This window comes from Nerophis lumbriciformis, linkage group LG12 (assembly GCF_033978685.3).
Source record: "Nerophis lumbriciformis linkage group LG12, RoL_Nlum_v2.1, whole genome shotgun sequence".
Taxonomy (NCBI): domain Eukaryota; kingdom Metazoa; phylum Chordata; class Actinopteri; order Syngnathiformes; family Syngnathidae; genus Nerophis; species Nerophis lumbriciformis.
Window position 1 is genome coordinate 44,168,146 of NC_084559.2, and position 27,306 is coordinate 44,195,451.

Sequence of the window (27,306 nt, forward strand, 5' to 3'; positions counted from 1 at the left end):
ATGCATTGCTGTTGAGAATGTGGACATCATTTTGAACCTGAAGCAATTTGGTCACCGGCCAAAACAACACAACATAATCATGTAAATACACCATATAGTAACTTAAAATGGCATTAAAAGCTATGGCATTGTAATACAGTATGAGAAAACAGTGATGCTTTGAATTGTTGTTCAGCTCTTCAGCTAAGTAGCCATTATTAGTGATGGGTAAATGACACCTCAGTGAGTGTTTGGCACATTTACTATCTGTATTGACACTGCACACATACTATCTAGGTGTTTCATAATGGTGCCATCTGCTGGATGAAAAAAAAGGTATTACATTTGACCTGCAAATAAAACTATTAATGAATTAGGCCGTCAATTGATTACAATATTTCATCTCAATTATTCACAGTTTGTCTGCAGATAGACACATATATTTAATAAGTGTACCTTAGACCGACTATTTTCAAGCATTTAACACTGTCAACGTGGGACAATTAGCGTTGTGCAAGTGTTTTATGCTAAGCAGAAATGTATTTGGAGCCCATCCCTTCACGATCTTTACAATTCTGTATTTATGTGAAGAGATTTTTATACTTTTTAATCAGACTTGAAATTAGTTTGACACATGTTTTGTACTAAACTCAATTCATAGAAAGAAAATGTTATATAATAAATGAAATAAATAAATAAAAAATCAACAAATAAAACAAACATTTATTAATGATGGGTAAATGACGCCTCAGTGAGTGTTTGGCACATTTACTATCTGTATTGACAGTGCGCACATACTATGTCGGTGTTTCATAATGGTGCCATCTGCTGGATAAAAAAAAGGTATTACCTTTGACCGGCAAATAAATCTAATAATTAGTTAGGCCGTCAAAAGAGGAAAATATTACATCACATTTATTCACAGTTTGTTTGTAGATAACATGCCTATTGCAGATAGACACATATATTTAATAAGTGTACCTTAGACCGACTATTTTCAAGTATTTAACACTGTCAAGGTGGGACAATTTACTTTGTGCAAGTGTTTTATGCTAAGCAGAAATTTATTTGCAGCCCCATCCCCTTACAATTTCTACATTTCTGTATTCATGTAAAGGGATTTGTATACGTTTTGATCAGACTTGAAACAAGTTTGTCACATGTTTTGTACTAAACCAAATTCATAGAAAGAAACTGTTAAATAATATATGTTTTAGTGCAAAAAAAAGAACAAAAAAAATCAACAAATAAAACAAACATTTATTAATGATGGGTAAATGACACCTCAGTGAGTGCTTGGCACATTTACTATCTGTATTGACACTGCACACATACTATATAGGTGTTTCATAATGGTGCCATCTGCTGGATGAAAAAAGTCATTACATTTGACCTGCAAATAAAACTATTAATGAATTAGGCCGTCAAACGATTAACATATTTTATCACAATTATTCACAGTTTGTCTGCAGATAGACACATATATAAGTGTACCTTAGACCGTCTATTTTCAAGTTTCCAACACTGTCAACGTGGGACAATTAGCATTGTGCAAATGTTTTATGCTAAGCAGAAATTTATTTGGAGCCCATCTCTTCACAATCTTTACAAGTCTGTATTTATGTGAAGGGAATGTTATACTTTTTAATCAGACTTGAAATTAGTTTGACACATGTTTTGTACTAAACCAAATTCATAGAAAGAAACTGTTAAATAATAAATGTTTTAGTGCGAAATAAAAAATAAAATAAAAATAATGAAGGGTAAATGATGCCTCAAAGAGTGTGTGGCACACTCACTAGCTGTGTCGACACTGCATGGATACTGTGTAAGTGTTCCAAAATAGTGTCATCTGCTGGTTGGAAAACGTTGTTACATTTGACCTGCAAAAAAAAATAAATAATAATAATAATAATAATTTGGCTGTCAAACAATTTAAATATTTCATCACAATTAATCACATTTTGTTTGCAGATAATGTAACAATCGCAGATAGACATATATCTTAGACATTAGTGTCAACGTCGGACAATTGTTTTATGCTAAGCAGGGCTGTATTTGGAGCTTCCCCCCATTGCAAGTTTTTACTTATGTGAAAAATGTGTATATTTTTTTAATCACACTTGAATTTATGTTTTGTACTGAATACAATTTAATGGAAATAAACTGTTCAATTATATATATTTTTTAGAGCAAAATAAAAACGTTAACATAATTAAAACAAACATTTATTAGTGATGGGTAAATGATGCCTCTGAGTGTGTGCCACACTCACTACCTGTATTGACATGCCATCTGCTGGATAACAAAAAAAAGTCATTACATTTAACCTGCAAATAAAACTAACAATTATCTGGGCTGTCAAACAATTAAATGTTTCAACACAATTAATCACATTTTATCTGTATATAACGCGATAATTTAGCCTGCTCAGTGGCCTTGTGGTTAGAGTGTCCGCCCTGAGATCGGTAGGTCGTGAGTTCAAACCCCGGCTGAGTCATACCTAAGACTATAAAAATGGGAGCCATTACCTCTCTGCTTGGCACTCAGCGTCAAGGGTTGGAATTGGGGGTTAAATCACCAAAATGATTCCCGAGCGCGACCACCGCTGCTGCTCACTGCTCCCCTCACCTCCCAGGGGGTGGAAAAAGGGGATGGGTCAAATGCAGAGAGTAATTTCAACACACCTACTGTGTGTGTGACTATCAGTGGCACTTTAATTTTAATCAATACATATATTTTTGTTGCGTGCAACTTAGACAGACCATATCCTTAACATTATCAATAGTAGCCTCTCTTCTGGAATAGTTCCAGTAGAGTTTAAACATGCAGTGGTACGACCTCTACTTAAAAAACCCAGCCTCGACCCCTCTCTCCTCTCTAACTTCAGACCTATCTCTAATCTTCCATACATTTCCAAAATATTAGAGAAGGTTGTCTACAGTCAGTTGTTGCCCTTCTTAGAGGATAATGGTATCACTGAGCTGTTCCAGTCCGGTTTTAAAGCCCTCCACAGCACAGAGTCAGCGCTTCTAAAAGTTTTTAACGATATCCTCCTGTCCACTGATTCTGGTAAATATGTTGTCCTGGTGCTTTTAGATCTGTCTGCTGCGTTCCACACCGTCGACCACGCCACCTTAATCACTCGTCTTGAGAACTGTGTGGGCATTAAGGGCGCCGCCCTCAACTGGTTCCGGTCGTACCTAACCGACAGGAGTTTTTGTGTAAAAGTAGACAGTTTTATGTCGTCCACAGCTCCTTTACCACATGGGGTCCCCCAGGGCTCAATCCTTGCCCCAATTTTATTTGCGCTTTACCTTCTCCCCCTTGGTTCTATTTTTAGGAAGTACAGTATTGCATTTCATTTTTATGCCGATGATTGCCAGATTTATTTTCCCATGGCACAAAATAACACGGTTCAACGTCTTATTGACTGCCTGCACGACATCAAAGTCTGGCTTTCAGCTAACTTCCTGAGCCTAAATGAAGATAAAACAGAAGTTATGTTGTTCGGTCCAAGTCGCTCTCCCTCCCCCAACGTTGACCTCGGCACTCTGACCCCGTATCTCAGCGACTGTGTCACAAACCTGGGGGTAAAGTTTGACTCAGATTTTAAATTCGAAAAACAAATCAGCAGCGTCGTTCAAAAAAGCTTTTATCAATTACGCCAAATAGCGAAAGTGAAACCGCTTCTATCAAGACATGATCTTGAGAAATTAATCCACGCTTTTATCTCGACTCGTCTTGATTATTGTAATGCCCTGTATGTTGGCATTAGCCAGGCCTCCCTCGCCCGCCTGCAGCTCGTGCAGAACTCTGCTGCTCGTCTGCTAACACAGACCCGCAGACGTGAGCACATCACCCCTATTTTAGCGTCCCTTCACTGGCTCCCTGTGCGTTACCGAATACATTTTCAACTCCTTTTATTTGTTTTTAAATGTCTAAACAACCTCGCGCCAACCTATCTCTCCGACCTCCTTCAGCCTTACTGCCCCACCCGATCCTTAAGATCAGCCGATCAGCTGCTGTTGACGGTCCCTGACACAAGGCTGAAGCTTAGAGGTGACAGAGCTTTCGCCGTTGCTGCTCCCAAGCTCTGGAACGACCTACCCCTGAGTGTTAGACAAGCCTCCTCTCTTCCTGTTTTTAAATCTCTCTTAAAAACATACTTTTATTCCATGACTTTTAACACTGAGTGATATCCATCCTGCAATGGCGCCCCATAATACACCTGCTGTGATCCTGTTTTTATGTTTTTATTAATTCTATTTTAATTATTTATTTTTTATCGTGTTCTGTTTGTGTTGTGTTGTGTTTGCTCGGTACTCGTTTTATCTTTTAACCTGCTCATTGTACAGCACTTTGGCTACCCCTGTGGTAAATTTTAAATGTGCTCTATAAATAAAGTTGATTTGATATTGAAGTTTGTAATCCTGTACATGTAGGACCATTTGCTTTGTTTTGTGCTAAACTAAATTCATGGAAATACATTTTCCAATAATATTTTTTAGTGTGAAATAAACAATTTAAGTTAAAGTACCAATGATTGTCACACACACACTAGGTGTGGTGAAATCACCCTGTGCATTTGACCCATCCCCTTGTTCCACCCCCTGGGAGGTGAGGGGAGCAGTGAGCAGCAGCGGTGGCTGCGCTCGGGAATCATTCTGGTGAATTAACCCCCAATCCCAACCCTTGATGCTGAGTGCCAAGCAGGGAGGTAATGGGTCCCATTTTAATAGTCTTAGGTATGACTTGACCGGGGTTTGAACTCACTACCTACCTATCTCAGGGCGGACACTCTAACCACAAGGCCACTGAGCAGCAAATTATACATATTAAAACATAAATCTTCCTAACCCAACTCTGACTAGAATTCGGAAAAATGGGTAATTATTAGAGATGATAAATGCGTTAAAATGTATTATCGGAAATGATCGGTATCGTATTTTTTTATTATCGGTATGTTTTTTTTGTTTTTTAATTAAATCAACATAAAAAAACACAAGATACACTTACAATTAGTGCACCAACCCAAAAAACCTCCCTCCCCCATTTACACTCATTCCACAAAAGGGTTGTTTTTTTCTGTTATTAATATTCTGGTTCCTACATTATATATCAATATATATCAATACAGTCTGCAAGGGATACAGTCCGTAAGCACACATGATTGTGCATGCTGCTGGTCCACTAATAGTACTAACCTTTAACAGTTAATTTTACTAATTGTCATTAATTACTAGTTTCTATGTAACTGTTTTTATATTGTTTTACTTTCTTTTTTATTCAAGAAAATGTTTTTAATTTATTTATCTTATTTTATTTTTTTTATTTTTTTTAAAGTACCTTATCTTCACCATATCTGGTTGTCCAAATTAGGCATAATAATGTGTTAATTCCAGAGGTGGGACCAAGTCATTGTTTTGCAAGTCACAAGTAAGTCTCAAGTCTTTGCCCTCAAGTCCGAGTCAAGTCCCGAGTCAAGACAGGCAAGCCCCGAGTCAAGTCCAAAGTCAAGACTGGAAAGTCTCAAGTCAAGTCCTAAGTCCTGCATTTTGAGTTTCGAGTCCTTTCAAGTCCTTTTAACCACAGACTAATATATTAACACAGATTGTGTATGCTTTTCAAACGCTGTATTTATTTATTAAAACAAGGCATTTTAAATTGCAGGAAAGAAAATTGTGCTGACATTGCACTTCATAATAGCACTATTAACCAGTCATTTTAAACATTAACTCATTCCTTTACAGAACAAACACATTGAAAAATAAAGTGCAAATGTACTTATTTGTACAAAAGTGTTAACATTGAAAAAACATGACATATACGTGAACATAACAAAAAAGTTGTACTTTTTATATGTCAGGGCCCTATGCTGCATTGCATTTGCAAAAGACCAAATTAGCCAAAAGTCTGTCAGTCATTTGTGCACGATGGGGACGTAGTATGATGCCACCATGGCTGAAAACTCGCTCCACTGGAGCACTGGAGGCAGGCACTGCCAAGACTCTCATGGCCACTCGGAACAGTGAAGGAAGAGTCTTCATGTTCAATGCCCAGAACAAAAGGGGGGAGAGAGTTGTTTTGGGTTGGTGCACTACTTGTAAGTGTATCTTGTGTTTTTTATGTTGATTTAATTAAAAAAAGAAAAGAAAAAAAAATTATTTCTTGTGCGGCCTGATACCAATCGATCCACGGACCAGTACCGGGCCGCGGCCCGGTGGTTGGGGACCACTGAGGTAAACAACCAACAGTATGTCAGAAAGCTAGCTAAAACGGTACACATATTCATAATATAGTATACATTTTAACTGACCTTTATTTTACTATTTTTGTCTTTTTTTAGGTGGCTAAAATACGCGGTGCTGCTGACCGCCGTCTAACGTTACGTGTGATATATTGACTAACGTAACCCTGCTTAAAAAAAATCACTGAACAAAAAGTATGAATAAGGTAGTGAACTGCAACAGATTCCCGTGTTTGCAATAACGTTATAACGTTAGCAGTGAGTTTACAGCCTCACTGATTTAACTACACAGCAAATAAAAGTCATGTTACTTAGCCAATAAACGTTATCTTACATTCAAAACTTACCCTTCTTTGTGCAACTTCAAATGCCGGACGAAGTTGGAAGTTGTTGCCTCTCCATCAGTCATTTTCGAACCGCATGTGTTGCATACTGCAAACCGTTTTGTGTTGACTACCTCGTAATTTTTATACCCAAACAAAATTATTTTAGGTATCATTTTTTGTTCACTGGCGTGTGGTTTGGACATGTCTTCTTCGTTGGTTGTCCTGCAATTTGATTGGATGAATGCTGTGTGATGAAAACAAAGTAGATCTAATTTGATTGGCTGTTGTACTGAGACCACACCAGCTGACACACGCAACGCTGATAGACAAGTACACAATGAAAAATACGGAGCGCTCCCGAATAACTTTTTCATCTTTGGGTTTTGGGGAAAGTAGCAAGTCATGTCAAGTCATGTCAATTCAAAAGGCTCAAGTCCAAGTGAAGTCACAAGTCATTGATGTTAAAGTCTAAGTCGAGTTGCAAGTCTTTTTACATTTTGTCAAGTCGAGTCTAAAGTCATCAAATTCATGACTCGAGTCTGACTCGAGTCCAAGTCATGTGACTCGAGTCCACACCTCTGGTTAATTCCATGACTGTATATATCGGTTGATATCGGTATCGGTAATTAAAGAGTTGGACAATATCGGAATATCGGATATCGGCAAAAAGCCATTATCGGACATCCCTAGTAATTATTGTCTGTCATACTGTCTGTCATATTATTTTTTTCATATTTTTTTTAGAGTGACACAGCAGGAATCGGCTAGGAATAAGCACACTAAGGGAAATGTTAAAAATGGTCCTAAAAGACATCGACAAAATGGTTCTGAAGTGGACGGACAATTATCTACGGGGTTTCGCCAGTGGGATACAATTTTATGAAGTTAGCATAGCGTTGCTAATGGCGAAGAGCCTCTTTTATTATCGTCTATATTGGAGTATTTTTTTTTATGTGTTTGATTAGAGCGGGCGTGTGCACGGTGCGCGTGTTGGAGGGAGTGAAGAGAGGGTGAAGGGCACAGAGTCAGGGCTTGTCTGACATGTGGTGGAGTGGGCTGGCTGCCCTGCTGGCTGCTTGGGTGGTTTGCCGTGAAGACGGCTGCTTGGGCGCATCCCAGCTCCAGCCTGGCAAGTCTCTCCCTCCCGCCCTCCCCGGAGTGACGGGCTGAGACATTAAGACAGGCGTTTTAATTAACTGTGCCACTCTTCCACCTGCTGCCCTCAATATGCTCCGGCCCAGGCAAGCTGTCTCTCGCGGCACTCGTGCGCGTGTTCTTTTTTTTTCCCCCCTTTTTTTTTTCCCTTTTCTGCTCTATCCCCTATTCGTTTCAGCTCACCCCCCGTTTTTTGTACCAATTTTCAAATATGGCCCTCTTTGACTTTAACGTCAGCTCCCCTTAACCTCTTTTCGTACGTCCCGTGTGCATTTGTCACACAGATTGACCCTCATGAATGAAATTCATACCAGAAAGATAAGAAAAGCAATTCCACGAGCCCTGTGACAGAATTCGATAAATACTTTTTACCCTTTTTTTTACTCTCAGACATGTCTTTTTAATGACCATCCAACCCACACCCAACACACACACCAAAGCTCTTCAAATCTAACTGGTAATTCAGTTCTGCCCGACACTCATCAGGCTATTCATTAAGTCCTGATTGGAGATGGATATTTCAGTTCCCCCATGACAGGATGACAGCATTTGAAGAGCAAATGTAATACAGCGGCAGATTTATTTGACTGTGTTGTTCCGTACACTCGGACATATCTGTGCTCATGGATGTTTGGACTAACAGGAGTACATAACCCAAAACCAGTGAAATTGGCACATTGTGTAAATGGTAAATAAAAACAGAATCCATCCATCCATCCATCCATCTTCTTCCGCTTATCCGAGGTCGGGTCGCGGGGGCAGCAGCCTAAGCAGGGAAGCCCAGACTTCCCTCTCCCCAGCCACTTTGTCCAGCTCCTCCCGGGGGATCCCGAGGCGTTCCCAGGCCAGCCGGGAGACATAGTCTTCCCAACGTGTCCTGGGTCTTCCTCGTGGCCTCCTACCGGTCGGACATGCCCTAAACACCTCCTTAGGGAGGCGCTCGGGTGGCATCCTGACCAGATGCCCGAACCACCTCATCTGGCTCCTCTCGATGTGGAGGAGCAGCGGCTTTACTTTGAGCTCTCCCCGAATGACAGAGCTTCTCACCCTATCTCTAAGGGAGAGCCCCGCCACCCGGCGGAGGAAACTCATTTCGGCCGCTTGTACCCGTGATCTTGTCCTTTCGGTCATAACCCAAAGCTCATGACCATAGGTGAGGATGGGAACGTAGATCGACCGGTAAATTGAGAGCTTTGCCTTCCGGCTCAGCTCCTTCTTCACCACAACGGATCGATACAGCGTCCGCATTACTGAAGACGCCGCACCGATCCGCCTGTCGATCTCACGATCCACTCTTCCCTCACTCGTGAACAAGACTCCGAGGTACTTGAACTCCTCCACTTGGGGCAAGATCTCCTCCCCAACCCGGAGATGGTACTCCACCCTTTTCCGGGCGAGAACCAAAACAGAATAGAATGATTTGCAAATCCTTTTCACCTTATATGCAATTGAATAGACTGAAAAGACAAGACACTTAAAATTCAAACTGGCAATTTTTTTTTTTTTTTTGCGAATATTAGCTCATTTGGAAATTGATGCCTGCAACATGTTTCAAAAAAGCTGGCACAAGTGGCAAAAAAGACTGAGAGAGTTGAGGAATGCTCATCAAACACTTATTTGGAACTTCCCACAGATGAACAGGCTAATTGGGAACAGGTGGGTGCTACGATTGGGTATAAAAGAAGCTTATATGAAATTCTCAGTCATTCACAACAAGGGTGGGGCGAGGGTCTCCACTTTGTGAACAAATGCGTAAGCAAATTGTCCAACAGTTTAAGAACAACATTTCTCAACCAACTATTACAAGGAATTTAGGGATTTCACCATCTACGGCCCGTAATATCATCAAATAGAAATCACTGCACGTAAGCGGCAATGCCCGTGACCTTCGATACCTCAGGCCGTACTGCATCAAAACCCGACATCAGTGTGTAAAGGATATTAATATATATATCAATCATCAAGAAGGCTCAGCAGCGGCTACACTTCCTTAGAGTCCTCGGGAAGTACAACCTGAAGCCTGACCTGCTGCTGACCTTCTACCGCTCGTCCATCGAGAGCCTGCTGACCTACTGTATTACGGTATGGTACGGCAGCTGCACTGCAGCAGACAGGGAGAGGCTGCAAAGAGTGGTCAAGACGGCTCAGAAGATCATCGGCCGCCCTCTCCCCTCTCTGACGGACATCTACACCTCCCGCTGCCTCAACAGAGCCAGTGCCATCATCAAGGACAGCACCCACCCTGGCTCTGACCTGTTCCACCTGCTGCCCTCTGGGAAGCGCTACAGGTGCATTAAAACCAAAACAAACAGGCTAAAGAACAGCTTCTTCCCCAGGGCCATAACCATCCTGAACGGACTGCCCCATTGTCCCTCATAACTGCCTTCTCTTCGGTGCAATAACCCATTCCACCAACCACCCTGTTTTTGTTTTGTTTTTTTGTTTTTTCATGTATATATTCATTTCACACCATATTCATTGCACTTCTACATTTTTTAAATTTTTATATATTTGCACATTGTTTTTCTAGCATGCACACATCGCACTGTATGGAATGGCCTCAATCTCGTTACCTTGCGTAATGACAATAAAGCTGATTCTGATTCTGATTCTGATTCTGATATTACCACATGGGCTCAGGAACACTTCAGAAAACCACTGTCAGTAACGACAGTTTGTCGCTACATCTGTAAGTGCAAGTTAAAACTCTACTATGCAAAGCGAAAGCCATTCATCAACAACACCCAACACCCTGGGCCCGAACTCATCTAAGATGGGCTGATGCAAAGTGGAAAAGTGTTCTGTGGTCTGACGTAGTGTCCAACGGGCTAAAAGAGGAAAAGAACCATCCAGACTGTTCTAGGCGCCAAGTTTAATAAGCCAGCATGTGTGATGGTATGGGGGTGTATTAGTGCCCAAGACATGGGTAACTTACACATCTGTGAAGGCACCATTAATGCTGAAAGGTACATACAGGTTTTGGAGCAACATATGTTGCCATCCAAGCTACGTTATTTTGGACGTCCATATTACGGTTGGAATATGGACATTATGACACAGCTATTTAGTCCTTTCAGATTGTATTCAATATATAATGATATACACAGACCAGCTGTACACTGACTGCATTGTCCCGTGAGAATATATAAGGAAGCGGTTTTCCGAAATGTGAGGTGTGTACTCACTTTTGTCAGATATCTTACAGCGAGGATTAGTAAATTGGTACTTTTACAGGTACCAACCGGTTCTATACCGATTGAGTTCGTTGGTACCGATCCATTATAATGGTATATGATACCATTGATGCAGACGTCATGTATGGTAGCAGCTTCAGCACCGGCTGCAACACTTTGCCAGGAAACAAGTAGTCAAGCCTTCAGAATGGAGTCAGTCGGACTGCCTCAAGGCAGTGTTACATTTTTTCATGACAACAAAGCAAGAAGAAGGCGCTTAAAAGTATAGCAGGGCTCCACTTGTTAAAATGCAATAGCTCAATGCTAATTTGCATTAGATATGCCATAGACATGCTACTAATTAGCATTAGCAATTTTACATGGCAATTTCAACACCTCCAAATTTGGTAATGAAAAATGCAACTAAGATGCATGGTACAATTAAACAGATGGTGTGTAATATATACAATACTTACAGTATAAACATGTTGTGGTGCTCAACAAAGACAAGTCTGGTACATTCAACGTAATGGCAAAAACGACTTCCGAGATAAGTAGTCTACTGCCATCTGATACGTTGAAATTGCAACTGCATACAAAAGTCTACTACATAATACAGTACAGTACTTGTAACTGGAACGCTCTCAACGCGGGTGCGTCGTCATTTCCAGCTCCGACTTTCCACTTACGATGTGAATGGAATGCAGCATTAAAGTGCAACAATCACAAAAAAAAAATTAGCAAAATGTTGGAGGGTCTGTTTGGTCTTTTTTGTTCATCATATTTACCTGAATATTAAAGTCATTTTTTACATACAAGACTTGCATCAGAACGTATGTATTATATTACCCGAATAAAGTGTGTGGTGACTGTATATCCAAATGCAAACTGGAAGGAGACCTTAAAACGTGAAAGATACAACTCCTTAATTAGGAATTTCAAAATATACAGTACAGGCCAAAAGTTTGGACACAGCTTCTCATTTCCTTGTGTTTTCTTTATTTTCATGACTATTTACATTGTAGATTGTCACTGAAGGCATCAAAACTATGACACCTGTGAAGTGAAAACCATTTCAGGTGACTACCTCTTGAAGCTCATCAAGAGAATGCCAGGAGTGTGCAAAGCAGTAATCAGAGCAAAGAGTGGCAATTTTGAATAAATTAGAATATAAAACATGTTTTCAGTTATTTCACCTTTTCTTGTTAAGTACATCACTCCACATGTGTTCATTCATAGTTGTGATGCCTTCAGTAAATAATCATGAAAATAAAGAAAATGCATTGAATGAGAAGGTGTGTCCAAACTTTTGGCCTGCACTGTATATTTTGACATTCCTAATTAAGGATTGGTATCTTTCACGTTCATGTGGAGTTATGTACTTAACAGGAAAAGGAAACTGAAAACAGGTTTTATATTCTAGTTCCTTCAAAATAGCCACCCTTTGCTCTGATTACTGCTTTTCACACTCTTGGCATTCTCTCGATGAGCTTCAAGAGGTAGTCTCCTGAAATGGTTTTCACTTCACAGGTGTTTTTGATGCCTTCAGTGAATAATCTATAATGTAAATAATCATGAAAATAAAGAAAATGCATTGAATGAGAAGGTGTGTCCAAACTTTTGGCCTGCACTGTATATTTTGACATTCCTAATTAAGGATTGGTATCTTTCACGTTCATGTGGAGTTATGTACTTAACAGGAAAAGGAAACTGAAAACTGGTTTTATATTCTAGTTCCTTCAAAATAGCCACCCTTTGCTCTGATTACTGCTTTTCACACTCTTGGCATTCTCTCGATGAGCTTCAAGAGGTAGTCTCCTGAAATGGTTTTCACTTCACAGGTGTTTTTGATGCCTTCAGTGAATAATCTACAATGTAAATAGTCATGAAAACAAAGAAAATACATTGAATGAGAAGGTGTGTCCAAACTTTTGGCCTGCACTGTATATTTTGACATTCCTAATTAAGGATTGGTATCTTTCACGTTCATGTGGCGTTATGTACTTAACAGGAAAAGGAAACTGAAAACAGGTTTTATATTCTAGTTCCTTCAAAATAGCCACCCTTTGCTCTGATTACTGCTTTTCACACTCTTGGCATTCTCTCGATGAGCTTCAAGAGGTAGTCTCCTGAAATGGTTTTCACTTCACAGGTGTTTTTGATGCCTTCAGTGAATAATCTACAATGTAAATAGTCATGAAAACAAAGAAAATACATTGAATGAGAAGGTGTGTCCAAACTTTTGGCCTTTACTGTATTTATATGGTGAACTATTATGATATTTTTGCCAGGTATATTTTACACTTAGGTAATTTGTACAAAGCTATATTAATAACCCATAGACTGAAAACACTACCTTAATCAGCCATCAAGTCTCATAAAGCCTTGCACATTAGCAAACATAGGCACAAATGATCCACTTAAAGTGCAATGCTTAAATCGCATTACACTTTTAGCCGGGTTAATAAAAGGCAATGGCATTAGCAACACTGGGAAATGATTGCACAAAGTGTTGTATTAAAAAGGATGAATGTCCTCCTCCCTTTGAGAAATAAAGTCTCATAAGAGCTCAAAGTGATCTACAGTGATGGGCCCTGAGTTGTATCACCACTGCAGTCACTCCATATATCAGCCATGCAGACTGGGAGCGTTGGTCTGCTGTGTATGGTGAAGTGGCTTTGAAGTCCTCTGCAGTGAGGTGAAAGAGCCTCTGTGTTTATATAGCCTCGCTCGCCCCTGGGAGAGCTCTTAATGAATGATGTGAATAGATGTAAGCGCACATCTGTACGACGGCCAAAGCGCACAGCCAAGGATTAATGCATCCTGTACGGCGAGGTTGTGAGCATGTGAGGGTGTACATTCAGAGGATGTGATGTAGACAGAGCTGACATCGGCAGAAGGGTTTGCACTAGATCCGACAAAGATGAGCTATGCACCGACCTGATAGAAGCAGACTGTGCCAGCATCCCGCAGCTACTTCCTTCACTGGCGAACTTTGCAGCATCACGCGTTGTGGGCGAAGGATGTTCTTTGTTGTGTTTCCGCATGCTCGTCCAATGCCCCATTGAAAGAACCTCCCGTCACCTACACGTCACACATAAGGGACACATGTATCGTCAAAGGCCCACGTTTTAATTTCTGTCTATTTAGTTTCAAAATATCGGGAAGTGGAATGATTCAAACTACAAAAACCCAAAACCAGTGAAGTTGGCACGTTGTGTAAATCGTAAATAAAAACACAATATAATGATTTGCAAATCATTGTCAACCTATATTCAATTGAATGGACTGCAAACACAAGATATTTAACATTCGAACTGGTAAACGTTGTTATTTTTTGCAAATATTAGCTCATTTGGAATTTGATGCCTGCAACATGTTTCAAGAAAGCTGGCACAAGTGGCAAAAAAGACTGAGAAAGTTAAGGAATAGACTTAGACTTAGACAAACTTTATTGATCCACAATGGAAATTGTTCCACACAATAGCTCAGTTTCAAAGAATGGAAAGGGTAATACAGGTATTAAGTAGACTAAAAATGTACCAAAGTAGCAATATAAAATATAACATATATGTAATATTTACATATTATACATACACAATATATAATATATACTTATATATTATATTATTATACTATATTATATTTGCATATAATATATACAATATATGTACTATTTACATATTATATATACTGTATATATATATATATATATATATATATATATATATATATATATATATATATATATATTGATGTATTTTATTATACTATATTTTTATATAATATATACAATATATAACAAATCCTAATTACCATGTACAATATTACAGTATATGTAACATCCATCCATCCATTTTCTACCGCTTATTCCCTTCGGGGTCGCGGGGGGGCGCTGGAGCCTATCTCAGCTACAATCGGGCGGAAGGCGGGGTACACCCTGGACAAGTCGCCACCTCATCGCAGAGTATATGTAACAGCTGCAGTAAAAAATAAAAAATAAAAAATGCTCATCAAACCCTTATTTGGAACATCCCACAGGTGAACAGGCTAACTGGGAACAGATTGGGTATAAAAAGAGCTTCCGTGAAATGCTCAGTCATTCACAAACAAGGATGGGGCGAGGGTCACCACTTTGTGAACAAACAACAAACAAACACACTTTTTCATGGACGCCCCTGCTTATTTCAGCAAGACAATGCCAAGCCAGATTATGCACGTGTTACAACAGTGTGGCTTCGTAGTAAAAGAGTTTGGGTACTAGGCTGGCCTGCCTGTAGTCCAGACCTGTCTCCCATTGAAAATGTGTGGCGCATTTTGAGCCGTCAAATACGACAACGGAGACCCCGGACTGTTGAACAACTTAAGCTGTACATCGGGCAAGAATGGGAAATAATTCCACCTGAAAATCTTCAAAAATTGGTCTCCTCAGTTCCCAAACGTTTACTGAGTGTTGTTAAAAGGAAAGGCCATGTAACACAGTGGTAAAAATGCCCCTGTGCCAACTTTTTTACAATGTAATGCTGCCATTAAATTCTAAGTTAATGATTATTTGCAAAAAAAAAAATAAAAATACGTTTTTCAGTTTGAACGTTAAGTATCTTGTCTTTGCAGTCTTTTCAATTGAATATAGGTTGTAAAGGATTTGCAAATCATTGTATTCTGTTTTATTTACCATTTACACAATGTGCCAACTTCACTGGTTTTGGGTTTTGTAATTCAGGAGCCCTTACACAAACAATGAAATATGCATGGTCACAGACATCCACCACACTTTACCATTATTGAACAGTTGCATCGATGTCAACATAAATGGTATTAACCCGACCGGGGAAAAAAGCAGCTATCGGTGCCAAAAGAATGCAGACTCTGCAACAAGTGCTTCAGGGTTATATTGTACAAGTAACGTTTTGTAAGTAATGTAAAGTACCGAAAGAAGCGTACAGCTGGATGCTCTTTTTAAACTTTATTGTCAGCCTTAACACGGCAATAGCAGACCTAATACCAACGCTAGCGCCACAACAACGACAGAGATTTTACAGCGAGCAAAGTTGCATTCACAAACACCGGGAATTTTAAGCATCAAACATTGCCATGTAAGTGAATCGTTTTTTTTGCACGTTTTCTATTTTTGCAAACATCACAACAATTTTTCAAATGTATTTCTTATTTTTTGAGTGTCTTGCTTAGTTGTGAAGTGAAGTGAAGTGAATTATATTTAAATAGCGCGTTTTCTCTAGTGACTCAAAGCGCTTTACATAGTGAAACCCAATATCTAAGTTACATTTAAACCAGTGTGGGTGGCACTGGGAGCAGGTGGGTAAAGTGTCTTGCCCAAGGACACAACGGAAGTGACTCGGATGACGGAGCGGGGATCGAACCTGGAACCCTCAAGTTGCTGGCACGTTTTGTTTTTTGTTTACAAAACTTTGCACATTTTAAATGTTGTAAGTTTAAGCACCGGCACCATCTAAATAACACCGATTTGGAAGTCATGAATGGTTATAATGTAAACGATTCCCATCCATCGTGAAATGCAGAAATTATGTAATTACAAATAGGTCTGCAATGATTAATCAATTAAATCCATACATTGACTAGAAAAAAGCTTTGATTTATCTTCTTCGATTAATCGTTTAGACTTAAACTTAGACTTAGACAAACTTTAATGATCCACAAGGTAAATTGTTCAACACAGTAGCTCAGTTACAATGATGGAAAGTGTAAGGATGGAAAGGACAATGCAGGTATAAATAAGCTAATATAGCGATAAAAAAATCTAACTTATATATGAATATATACATAATATGTGTACAGAATAATATATATACAGATATATTATATTATGTCTATAACATATATACAATACATACCAATGACCATGTACAATATTATAGTATACAGGTAAAAGCCAGTAAATTAGAATATTTTGAAAAACTTGATTTATTTCAGTAATTGCATTCAAAAGGTGTAACTTGTACATTATATTTATTCATTGCACACAGACTGATGCATTCAAATGTTTATTTCATTTAATTTTGATGATTTGAAGTGGCAACAAATGAAAATCCAAAATTCCGTGTGTCACAAAATTAGAATATTACTTAAGGCTAATACAAAAAAGGGATTTTTAGAAATGTTGGCCAACTGAAAAGTATGAAAATGAAAAATATGAGCATGTACAATACTCAATACTTGGTTGGAGCTCCTTTTGCCTCAATTACTGCGTTAATGCGGCGTGGCATGGAGTCGATGAGTTTCTGGCACTGCTCAGGTGTTATGAGAGCCCAGGTTGCTCTGATAGTGGCCTTCAACTCTTCTGCGTTTTTGGGTCTGGCATTCTGCATCTTCCTTTTCACAATACCCCACAGATTTTCTATGGGGCTAAGGTCAGGGGAGTTGGCGGGCCAATTTAGAACAGAAATACCATGGTCCGTAAACCAGGCACGGGTAGATTTTGCACTGTGTGCAGGCGCCAAGTCCTGTTGGAACTTGAAATCTCCATCTCCATAGAGCAGGTCAGCAGCAGGAAGCATGAAGTGCTCTAAAACTTGCTGGTAGACGGCTGCGTTGACCCTGGATCTCAGGAAACAGAGTGGACCGACACCAGCAGATGACATGGCACCCCAAACCATCACTGATGGTGGAAACTTTACACTAGACTTCAGGCAACGTGGATCCTGTGCCTCTCCTGTCTTCCTCCAGACTCTGGGACCTCGATTTCCAAAGGAAATGCAACATTTGCATGGTTGGGTGATGGTTTGGGGTGCCATGTCATCTGCTGGTGTCGGTCCACTCTGTTTCCTGAGATCCAGGGTCAACGCAGCCGTCTACCAGCAAGTTTTAGAGCACTTCATGCTTCCTGCTGCTGACCTGCTCTATGGAGATGGAGATTTCAAGTTCCAACAGGACTTGGCGCCTGCACACAGCGCAAAATCTACCCGTGCCTGGTTTACGGACCATGGTATTTCTGTTCTAAATTGGCCCGCCAACTCCCCTGACCTTAGCCCCATAGAAAATCTGTGGGGTATTGTGAAAAGGAAGATGCAGAATGCCAGACCCAAAAACGCAGAAGAGTTGAAGGCCACTATCAGAGCAACCTGGGCTCTCATAACACCTGAGCAGTGCCAGAAACTCATCGACTCCATGCCACGCCGCATTAACGCAGTAATTGAGGCAAAAGGAGCTCCAACCAAGTATTGAGTATTGTACATGCTCATATTTTTCATTTTCATACTTTTCAGTTGGCCAACATTTCTAAAAATCCCTTTTTTGTATTAGCCTTACACAATATTCTAATTTTGTGACACACGGAATTTTGGATTTTCATTTGTTGCCACTTCAAATCATCAAAATTAAATGAAATAAACAATTGAATGCATCAGTCTGTGTGCAATGAATAAATATAATGTACAAGTTACACCTTTTGAATGCAATTACTGAAATAAATCAAGTTTTTCAAAATATTCTAATTTACTGGCTTTTACCTGTATACAGTATATGTGACAGCAGCGGCATAAAATAGAGAGTAGATCCAGCAGGAAACGAGTGTATTTAATCAAAATCCGGACTGCATGGATTGCCCGGAACTTTAAATAGGCAGACAGTTTCCACACGGCCACTACAATAGATGGACATGAGAATGGTGCGGTGTAGGGTTCGTGATTGTACAAATAAATATCTAACAAATTAATCAATTACTAAAATAATCGATCGCCGCAGCCCTATCTACAAAAAATGGTTGTAGACAACCACAATATATGTTTTGTTTTTTTTACAATATCGTACCATACATGTTCTTCAATGTAAATCGCAAGTTCCAATATGAAATTCCAATTATCAACTCAAATGATGTTAATTGCCTTTAGAATGACAGACACATGAGGAATAATAAGAAAGGCCATCAAATCATCAAACTTGAAGAAGGCGATCACATTTTTTGCACCAGATCTGAAGTTCGACTAGAAATGCTAATTTACTGCATCGCCAAGGTTCATTACAGTAACGATACAACACTGCACATTCGACTTATCGAAGCAGTGTGGTGCATTCAGTGACACTCTGGATCTAGTTGGCTTTGATTGGACTATTACTGGTTTATTCTGCAAATTTATTTGGCTTTATGGCGCGTTAATTTGCATCCATACTAAAAAAAAATAAGAAGAAAGTCACCGACGTGTGTCTTAAAACCGAGACTAAAACTGTAACATACAAACACTGGGGCGTATGAAAACAGAGGCGTATAACAATACATTCTTATTGTCTTAAACTACACTGCTTGGTCCAAAAAAAGGTCACACACTCCAATATTTCATTGCACCCGCCTTTAGCTTTAATTACAGCACACATTCGTCGCATCATCATCTCCACAAGCTTCCTGAATGTCACAACATTTATTTCTGTCCAGAGTCCATTGATTTTCCACCAAGATCTTGAGTTGATAACGGGAGATTCTGACCATGCTGCAACGTTTCCCGACTGTTTTTTTCCCCACTTTTTGGTTTTAGTAGTTTTCTGGTGGTTGATGCATGCCAATAATCTGACTCTTCTGAAACAACCGATTCACATCTTTTCCTCGGACAAATCAAATCAAATCAAATCAACTTTATTTATAGAGCACATTTAAAATTTACCACAGGGGTAGCCAAAGTGCTGTACAATGAGCAGGTTAAAAGATAAAACGAGTACCGAGCAAACAACACAACACAAACAGAACACGATAAAAAATAAATAATTAAAATAGAATTAATAAAAACATAAAAACATAAAAACAGGATCACAGCAGGTGTATTATGGGGCGCCATTGCAGGATGGATATCACTCAGTGTTAAAAGCCATGGAATAAAAGTATGTTTTTAAGAGAGATTTAAAAACAGGAAGAGAGGAGGCTTGTCTAACACTCAGGGGTAGGTCGTTCCAGAGCTTGGGAGCAGCAACGGCGAAAGCTCTGTCACCTCTAAGCTTCAGCCTTGTGTCAGGGACCGTCAACAGCAGCTGATCGGCTGATCTTAAGGATCGGGTGGGGCAGTAAGGCTGAAGGAGGTCGGGTCGGAGAGATAGGTTGGCGCGAGGTTGTTTAGACATTTAAAAACAAATAAAAGGAGTTTAAAATGTATTCGGTAACGCACAGGGAGCCAGTGAAGGGACGCTAAAATAGAGGTGATGTGCTCACGTCTGCGGGTCTGTGTTAGCAGACGAGCAGCAGAGTTCTGCACGAGCTGCAGGCGGGCGAGGGAGGCCTGGCTAATGCCAACATACAGGGCATTACAATAATCAAGACGAGTCGAGATAAAAGCGTGGATTAATTTCTCAAGATCATGTCTTGATAGAAGCGGTTTCACTTTCGCTATTTGGCGTAATTGATAAAAGCTTTTTTGAACGACGCTGCTGATTTGTTTTTCGAATTTAAAATCTGAGTCAAACTTTACTCCCAGGTTTGTGACAGAGTCGCTGAGATACGGGGTCAGAGTGCCGAGGTCAACGTTGGGGGAGGGAGAGCGACTTGGACCGAACAACATAACTTCTGTTTTATCTTCATTTAGGCTCAGGAAGTTAGCTGAAAGCCAGACTTTGATGTCGTGCAGGCAGTCAATAAGACGTTGAACCGTGTTATTTTGTGCCATGGGAAAATAAATCTGGCAATCATCGGCATAAAAATGAAATGCAATACTGTACTTCCTAAAAATAGAACCAAGGGGGAGAAGGTAAAGCGCAAATAAAATTGGGGCAAGGATTGAGCCCTGGGGGACCCCAAGTGGTAAAGGAGCTGTGGACGACATAAAACTGTCTACTTTTACACAAAAACTCCTGTCGGTTAGGTACGACCGGAACCAGTTGAGGGCAAAGGGTATGTTTTTCGACATGGTTGTTTCACACATGAGAATCTACTCACTGCATCAGTTATGATGGAACATGATCACCCATGCAGTAATTAGCCAATGCGAAGCTATTATTTGTATTTAAATTCAGGTGTTGACATTTATTTGGTCAATACTTTTTTTTATTTTTTAACACAATTCCAATTCCAAAACCAAACCCAGTAACATTCAAAATAGCAATAAACAGAGCAATTGAGAGGACACACAAACATGACACAAAACAATCCAAAAGTAGTCAAACTAAAATGAATATCAACAACAGTATCAATATTAATAAGAATTCCAACATAGCAGTGATTAGAAATCCCTCATTGACATTATCATCACAGACATTTATAAAAAAATAAAATAAAAACATTTAAAAAATGAACAATAGTGTCACGGTGGCTTACACTTACATCACATCTCATAAGCCTGACAACACATTGTGTCCAATATTTTCCACAAAGATAAAATAAGTCATATTTTAGGTTCATTTACTAGTTAAAACTCATTTAAATCATGGTTCCCATATTCCAATATATGACTCATTATTATCTGATCTAAATGCAGTTTTTTCTACTGATATCATCTCCATAGCTTGTGTATACCAGTCTGTATTTATTATGTGTGTATACCAGTCAGTATTTATTATGTGTGTATACCAGTCAGTATGTATTATGTGTGTATACCAGTCAGTATTTATGTTTGTATACCAGTCAGTAATTCATATGTTTGTATACCATCCATCCATCCATTTTCTACCGCTTGTCTCTTTAGGGGTGGCAGGGTGGTGCTGGAGCCTATCTCAGCTGCATTCGGGCAGTCAGTATTTATTATGTGTGTATACCAGTCAGCATGTATTATGGGTGTTTACCAGTAAGTATTTATTATGTGTTTATCAGTCAGTTTGTATTATGTGTGTATACCAGTCAGTAATTATTAAGTGTGTATACCAGTCAGTATTCATTATGTGTGTATACCAGTCAGTATTTATTATGTGTGTATACCAGTCAGTATTTTTTATGTGTATATACCAGTCAGTATGTATTATGTGTGTATACCAGTCAGTATGAGTTGGACTACCAACATACAGTATATAAATTTTTTTAAATATTACCCTTTTTGTTATGATGCATATTGAAATAAATGCAGTTTTACACTTTGATGACACGTTACTGACTTGATCACCAAGAATGCAAGTTTGCAGTGTCATTGTGATGTTTATATTTAGGAATGTGATTGCTTCTTTTGTTGTTCTCAACCACTCTTTCATTCTCTGACATTCCCACAATAAATGAATAAGAGTTCCCTCAGCTCATACACAACTTGCTATCTACTGCACCAATTTTAAACAGCTGAGAAGATGTAAAATACAATCTATTCAAGATCTTAAATGGACTCCGCTTATTTTTAATGCTTCTAAAGGGCTTATTGGCATTTTTCCAAATATCATTCCATGATATGTCTCTTTCATCGAAAATATTTAAGGCCATCATTAATTTCCGAACACATGCATCATTTGCATTTCTAGTGTGGTGTTCATTTATTATTCCATAAAATCTTTTAATTAATTTCTTAAATGTATCTTGATTAAAAAGTGCATCTTACAGCTGATGGTTTTCAGAATCAGAATCAGCTTTATTGTCATTACGCAAGGTAACGAGATTGAGGCCATTCCATACAGTGCGATGTGTGCATGCTAGAAAAACAATGTGCAAATATATAAAAATATAAAAAATGTAGAAGTGCAATGAATATGGTGTGAAATGAATATATACATGAAAAAAACAAAAACAAAAACAGGGTGGTTGGTGGAATGGGTTATTGCACCGAAGAGAAGGCAGTTATGAGGGACAATCGGGCAGTCCGTTCAGGATGGTTATGGCCCTGGGGAAGAAGCTGTTCTTTAGCCTGTTTGTTTTGTTTTTATCAAAACTTATGTTTTCAGAGGATATGCATTTCTTTACAGCGTGTTTTAATTTTTTGAAGATGTTTTTTCCTGCACTTGATAAATTGTTGCCATTCCCTTCAGTTTAGTTATTAATGCATGAATAATAACGTCTAAAATAATATTCAGAGGTGAAATTGAATGAAAGTGAATAGGGACAGACATTTTTCGCGCAAATTCATGTACATTCAACCAATCCCAGCAAATTATGCGCGGCCTCCCAACTTTCTCCAATTCCCACCATTTAAAGGCACATTTTGGCCAACTAGCATTATTTTTTGGCGCTCAAACGTACACGTCAACTGTCTTATCAAAACGTATGTTTGTTTCCTGTGTAGACGAAGCAGCAACAGCAACGTGTAACAATAAATCGCATGTGTCAAACTCAAGGCCCGGGTGCCGCCAGTGGCACGCCACATCATTTCATTTGGCCCAAGAAAGCCTGGAAAAAATGTGGGTCAATAAAATACTTCAATTTTTATTACTAAATGTATTAATTTGTTCCATTTTGACATAAAACAATACATGTACTGCTTGCAGTGGCATATCTTTTTACCTTTAATATTATATTATAATGCAACAACAATATTATAATACATTCCACAAAATATATTAAAATCTAAATAAGTATTTAACGATTTATATTTTCTTTCTTTCTTTCTTTAGTTTATTTGGAACATGAACACACTTACATCATAATACATCACACAATTTCATATCATTTCATTTTACATCATGCCCGAAAAGGAGTAGGAAGAAGCAAAGCTTATTTAATCCTACCCCTTTCCCACTTCAAGCGTTTACAAATATATAGAATCATTTACTGACCTTTTTATATAATAAAATTACATCTATGAATTAGTATACAACAGTTTTGTAATATGTAATTAATTAATTAATTCAGTCATTATTAACATACTGAGATGAAGAATATCTTATTTTCAATAAGGTTGAAAGTATTTCTCATAATTCTTCTTTTTTGTACTCTGTAAGCACTATTATTTTGAACAACCTCTTAAACTGGATCATATCAGTACAATTTTTAACTTCTTTACTTGATCCATTCCATAATTTAATTCCACATACTGATATGCTAAAAGTTTTAAGTGTTGTACGTGCATATAAATGTTTTCAATTATTTTTTCCTCTAAGGTTATATTTGTCCTCTTTAGTTGAGAAGAATTGTTGTACATTCTTTGGTAGCAGGTTATAGTTTGCTTTGTACATCATTTTAGCTGTTTGCAATTTTACCAAATCACCAAACTTTAATATTTCTGACTTAATAAATAAAGGGTTTGTGTGTTCTCTATATCCAACATTATGTATTATTCTAACTGATCTTTTTTGTAACACGGTTAGCGAATGTAGCGCACATTTGTAGTTATTTCCCCATATTTCTGCACAATAACTCAGATATGGTAACACTAGCGAGCAGTAGAGAATATGTAGTGATTTTTGGCCCAGGACATATTTTGCTTTATTCATTATTGAAATGTTTTTTGCCACCTTATGTTGTATGTTTTGTATATGAGATTTCCAGTTCATTTGATCATCTATTAATACTCCCAAAAATCTAGTTTCTTTTACCCTTTCTATGTCTACTCCGTCTATTTGTATTTGTGTATGATGCTCTTTTCTACTATTACCAAATAGCATTATTTTAGTTTTACTGAGATTCAAAGATAGTCTGTTTTTGTCAAACCATCTTTTTAATTTGTTCATTTCTTCTGTTATTATTTGTATTATCTTCTGTGTGCTCTCTCCTGAACAGAAAGCAGTTGTGTCGTCCGCAAATAAAACCAACTTTAAGTCCTTCGTAACCTTACAAATGTCGTTTATATAAAGATTGAACAATCTTGGTCCCAGTATTGACCCCTGGGGTACACCACAGGATATATCTAGCCGTGTTGACATATTTTCACCCATCTTTACATATTGCTTCCTGTTGGTTAAATAACTTCTTACCCAATTCAATACCGAACCTCTGATGCCATATCGTTCTAATTTTCGTATTAAAATATCATGATTAATTGTGTCAAATGCTTTTGTTAAGTCCATGAATACTGCGGCCGCACATTCTTTACCATCTATTGCATTGGTAATTTCCTCTGTTATTTTGGTTAGTGCTATTGATGTTGAGATATTTGCTCGGAATCCATATTGGTTCTCCACAAGCGTCCCACTTTTGTTAATAAATAAATCTAATCGACTATTGAATAATTTTTCCAAGATTTTGGAGAATTGTGGAAGTAATGAAACTGGTCTGTAGTTAGTAAACTGGTGTACGTCTCCATTCTTATAAATTGGTACGACTTTTGCAATTTCCATTATATCAGTTTTACATCAAATTATACACTATACCAATGACAGTAGATTTTACGGTTAAATACTAGCAGCTCAGTCGCCAGAATTTTACCGTAAAAAACAGTGATGCTGTACATTTTTTGGTAGAATTCTGGCTACAGATCTATTTTTATGTATTTACATTGCACGTAAAAAAAAATGTAATACTAAAAAGTATAGGCAATTGTGTACTATTATAATGAGGCGACTTCTTATACATACATACAAATACCTGCAATATATCAACACTTTATTGATCAAACGGCACAATTGCTGTCCTCTCACATAGCTTAGACCCACTTCCTGTTCCTGTCTGCAGCGCTAAACGTAATGTAGAATATAAACATTTCTCCCTTCCTAGTTTGCATGTCATTATGTATTTATTTAACCTTTATAGAGCCACTTAAGAGAATTAGGAACATAGTTTCATGTGCAATTCCAACCTAGAAAAGGTGCGATATATATGACACTTTTCAAGTGTAAAACCTACACAGAGAATGCCAGCAACTTGTGGACGACAGCACACACAGCGGACAAGAAGGAAGTTTTTGTTGGTGTTTGTTTTTATACTTATAATAATAACTATTCACGGTCAACATTAATTGGACAATTAGCTCTGATTATGTGCTTTCCCTTTACCATCAAGTGCCTATACTTGTAAGTGTATGTGTTATAAAATGAGTAAAACATCAATAGAGTATTTTCCCCCCAATTTTTATGGCAAGCCTGTGCTTTTTTAGGTTAATGTTAAAAGGAACACCAACAACATTGAAAAAAAAAAAAAATCACAAGTTGATTTTATGTTGGTTTTTTTAAAGCCTTAAAACATCATAACTTTCTGAAATCCAGACATTTTAGGCCGTGATAATCATAAAAAAAAATCCCACACTGTTTGGCCTATTTTGTTTATCTCATTTACTTAAAAAATGCCATTACTTACATTACTTGCTTCACAACATACAGCACAGGCCAAAGGTTTGGACACACCTTCTCATTCAATGCATTTTTTATTTATTTTCATGACTATTTACAATGTACATTGTCACTGAAGGCATCAAAACTATGAATGAACTCATGTGGAGTTATGTAAAAAAAATTCAGTTTCTCAGTTTGAATATTAAATATCTTGTCTTTGCAGTCTATTCAATTGAATATAAGTTGAAAAGGATTAGCAAATCATTGTCCATCCATCCATTTTCTGCCGCTTGTCCTTTTCGGGGTCGCGGGGGGTGCTGGAGCCTATCTCAGCTGCATTCAGGCGGAAGGCGGGGTACACCCTGGACAAGTCACCACCTCATCGCAGGGCCAACACAAATAGACAAACAACATTCAAACTCACATTCACACACTAGGGCCAATTTAGTGTTGCCAATTAACCTATCCCCAGGTGCATGTCTGTGGTGTATTCTGTTTTTATTTACGAATTACACAACGTGCCAACTTCACTGGTTTTGGGTTTTGTAGATTGTCACTGAAGGCATCAAAACCATGAATGAACACATGTGGAGTGGCTGGGGAGAGGGAAGTCTGGGCTTCCCTGCTTAGGCTGCTGCCCCCGCGACCCGACCTCGGATAAGCGGAAGAAGATGGATGGATGGATGGATGTTTTATATTCTAGTTTCTTCAAAATAGCCACCCTTTGCTCTGATTACTGCTTTGCACACTCCTAGGATTCTCTCGATGGGCTTCAAGAGGTAGGCACCTGAAATGGTTTGTACCTTATCAGGGTTGATTAGTGGAATTTCTTGTTTTATCAATGGGGTTGGGACCATCAGTTGTGTTGTGAATGAGAAGGTGTGTCCAAACTTTTGGCCTGTACTGTATGTGTCATATTTGGTGAATGACGTACCTGGCAGAGGTGGGACCAAGTCATTGTTTTGCAAGTCACAAGTAAGTCTCAAGTCTTTGCCCTCAAGTCCGAGTCAAGTCCCGAGTCAAGACAGGCAAGCCCCGAGTCAAGTCCAAAGTCAAGACTGGAAAGTCTCAAGTCAAGTCCTAAGTCCTGCATTTTGAGTTTCGAGTCCTTTCAAGTCCTTTTAACCACAGACTAATATATTAACACAGATTGTGTATGCTTTTCAAACGCTGTATTTATTTATTAAAACAAGTGCATTTTAAATTGCAGGAAAGAACATTGTGCTGACATTGCACTTTATAATAGCACTATTAACCAGTCATTTTAAACATTAACTCATTCCTTTACAGAACAAACACATTGAAAAATAAAGTGCAAATGTACTTATTTGTACAATAGTGTTAACATTGAAAAAAC

General features: G+C 38.5%; 1 protein-coding gene across 1 annotated transcript in view; it reads right to left on the reverse strand.

Annotated features, from left to right (window-relative positions):
* LOC133622891 (uncharacterized) overlaps window positions 1-27,306 on the reverse strand; it is a 586,815-nt gene that overhangs the window by 34,627 nt on the left and 524,882 nt on the right. Inside the window, exons 7-8 of the mRNA XM_061985724.1 lie at window positions 13,824-13,967; window positions 7,536-7,721 (exon numbers count right to left, since the gene is read on the reverse strand). Coding sequence (XP_061841708.1) covers window positions 7,536-7,721; window positions 13,824-13,967 — 330 coding nt within the window. The remainder of the gene's footprint in view (window positions 1-7,535; window positions 7,722-13,823; window positions 13,968-27,306) is intronic.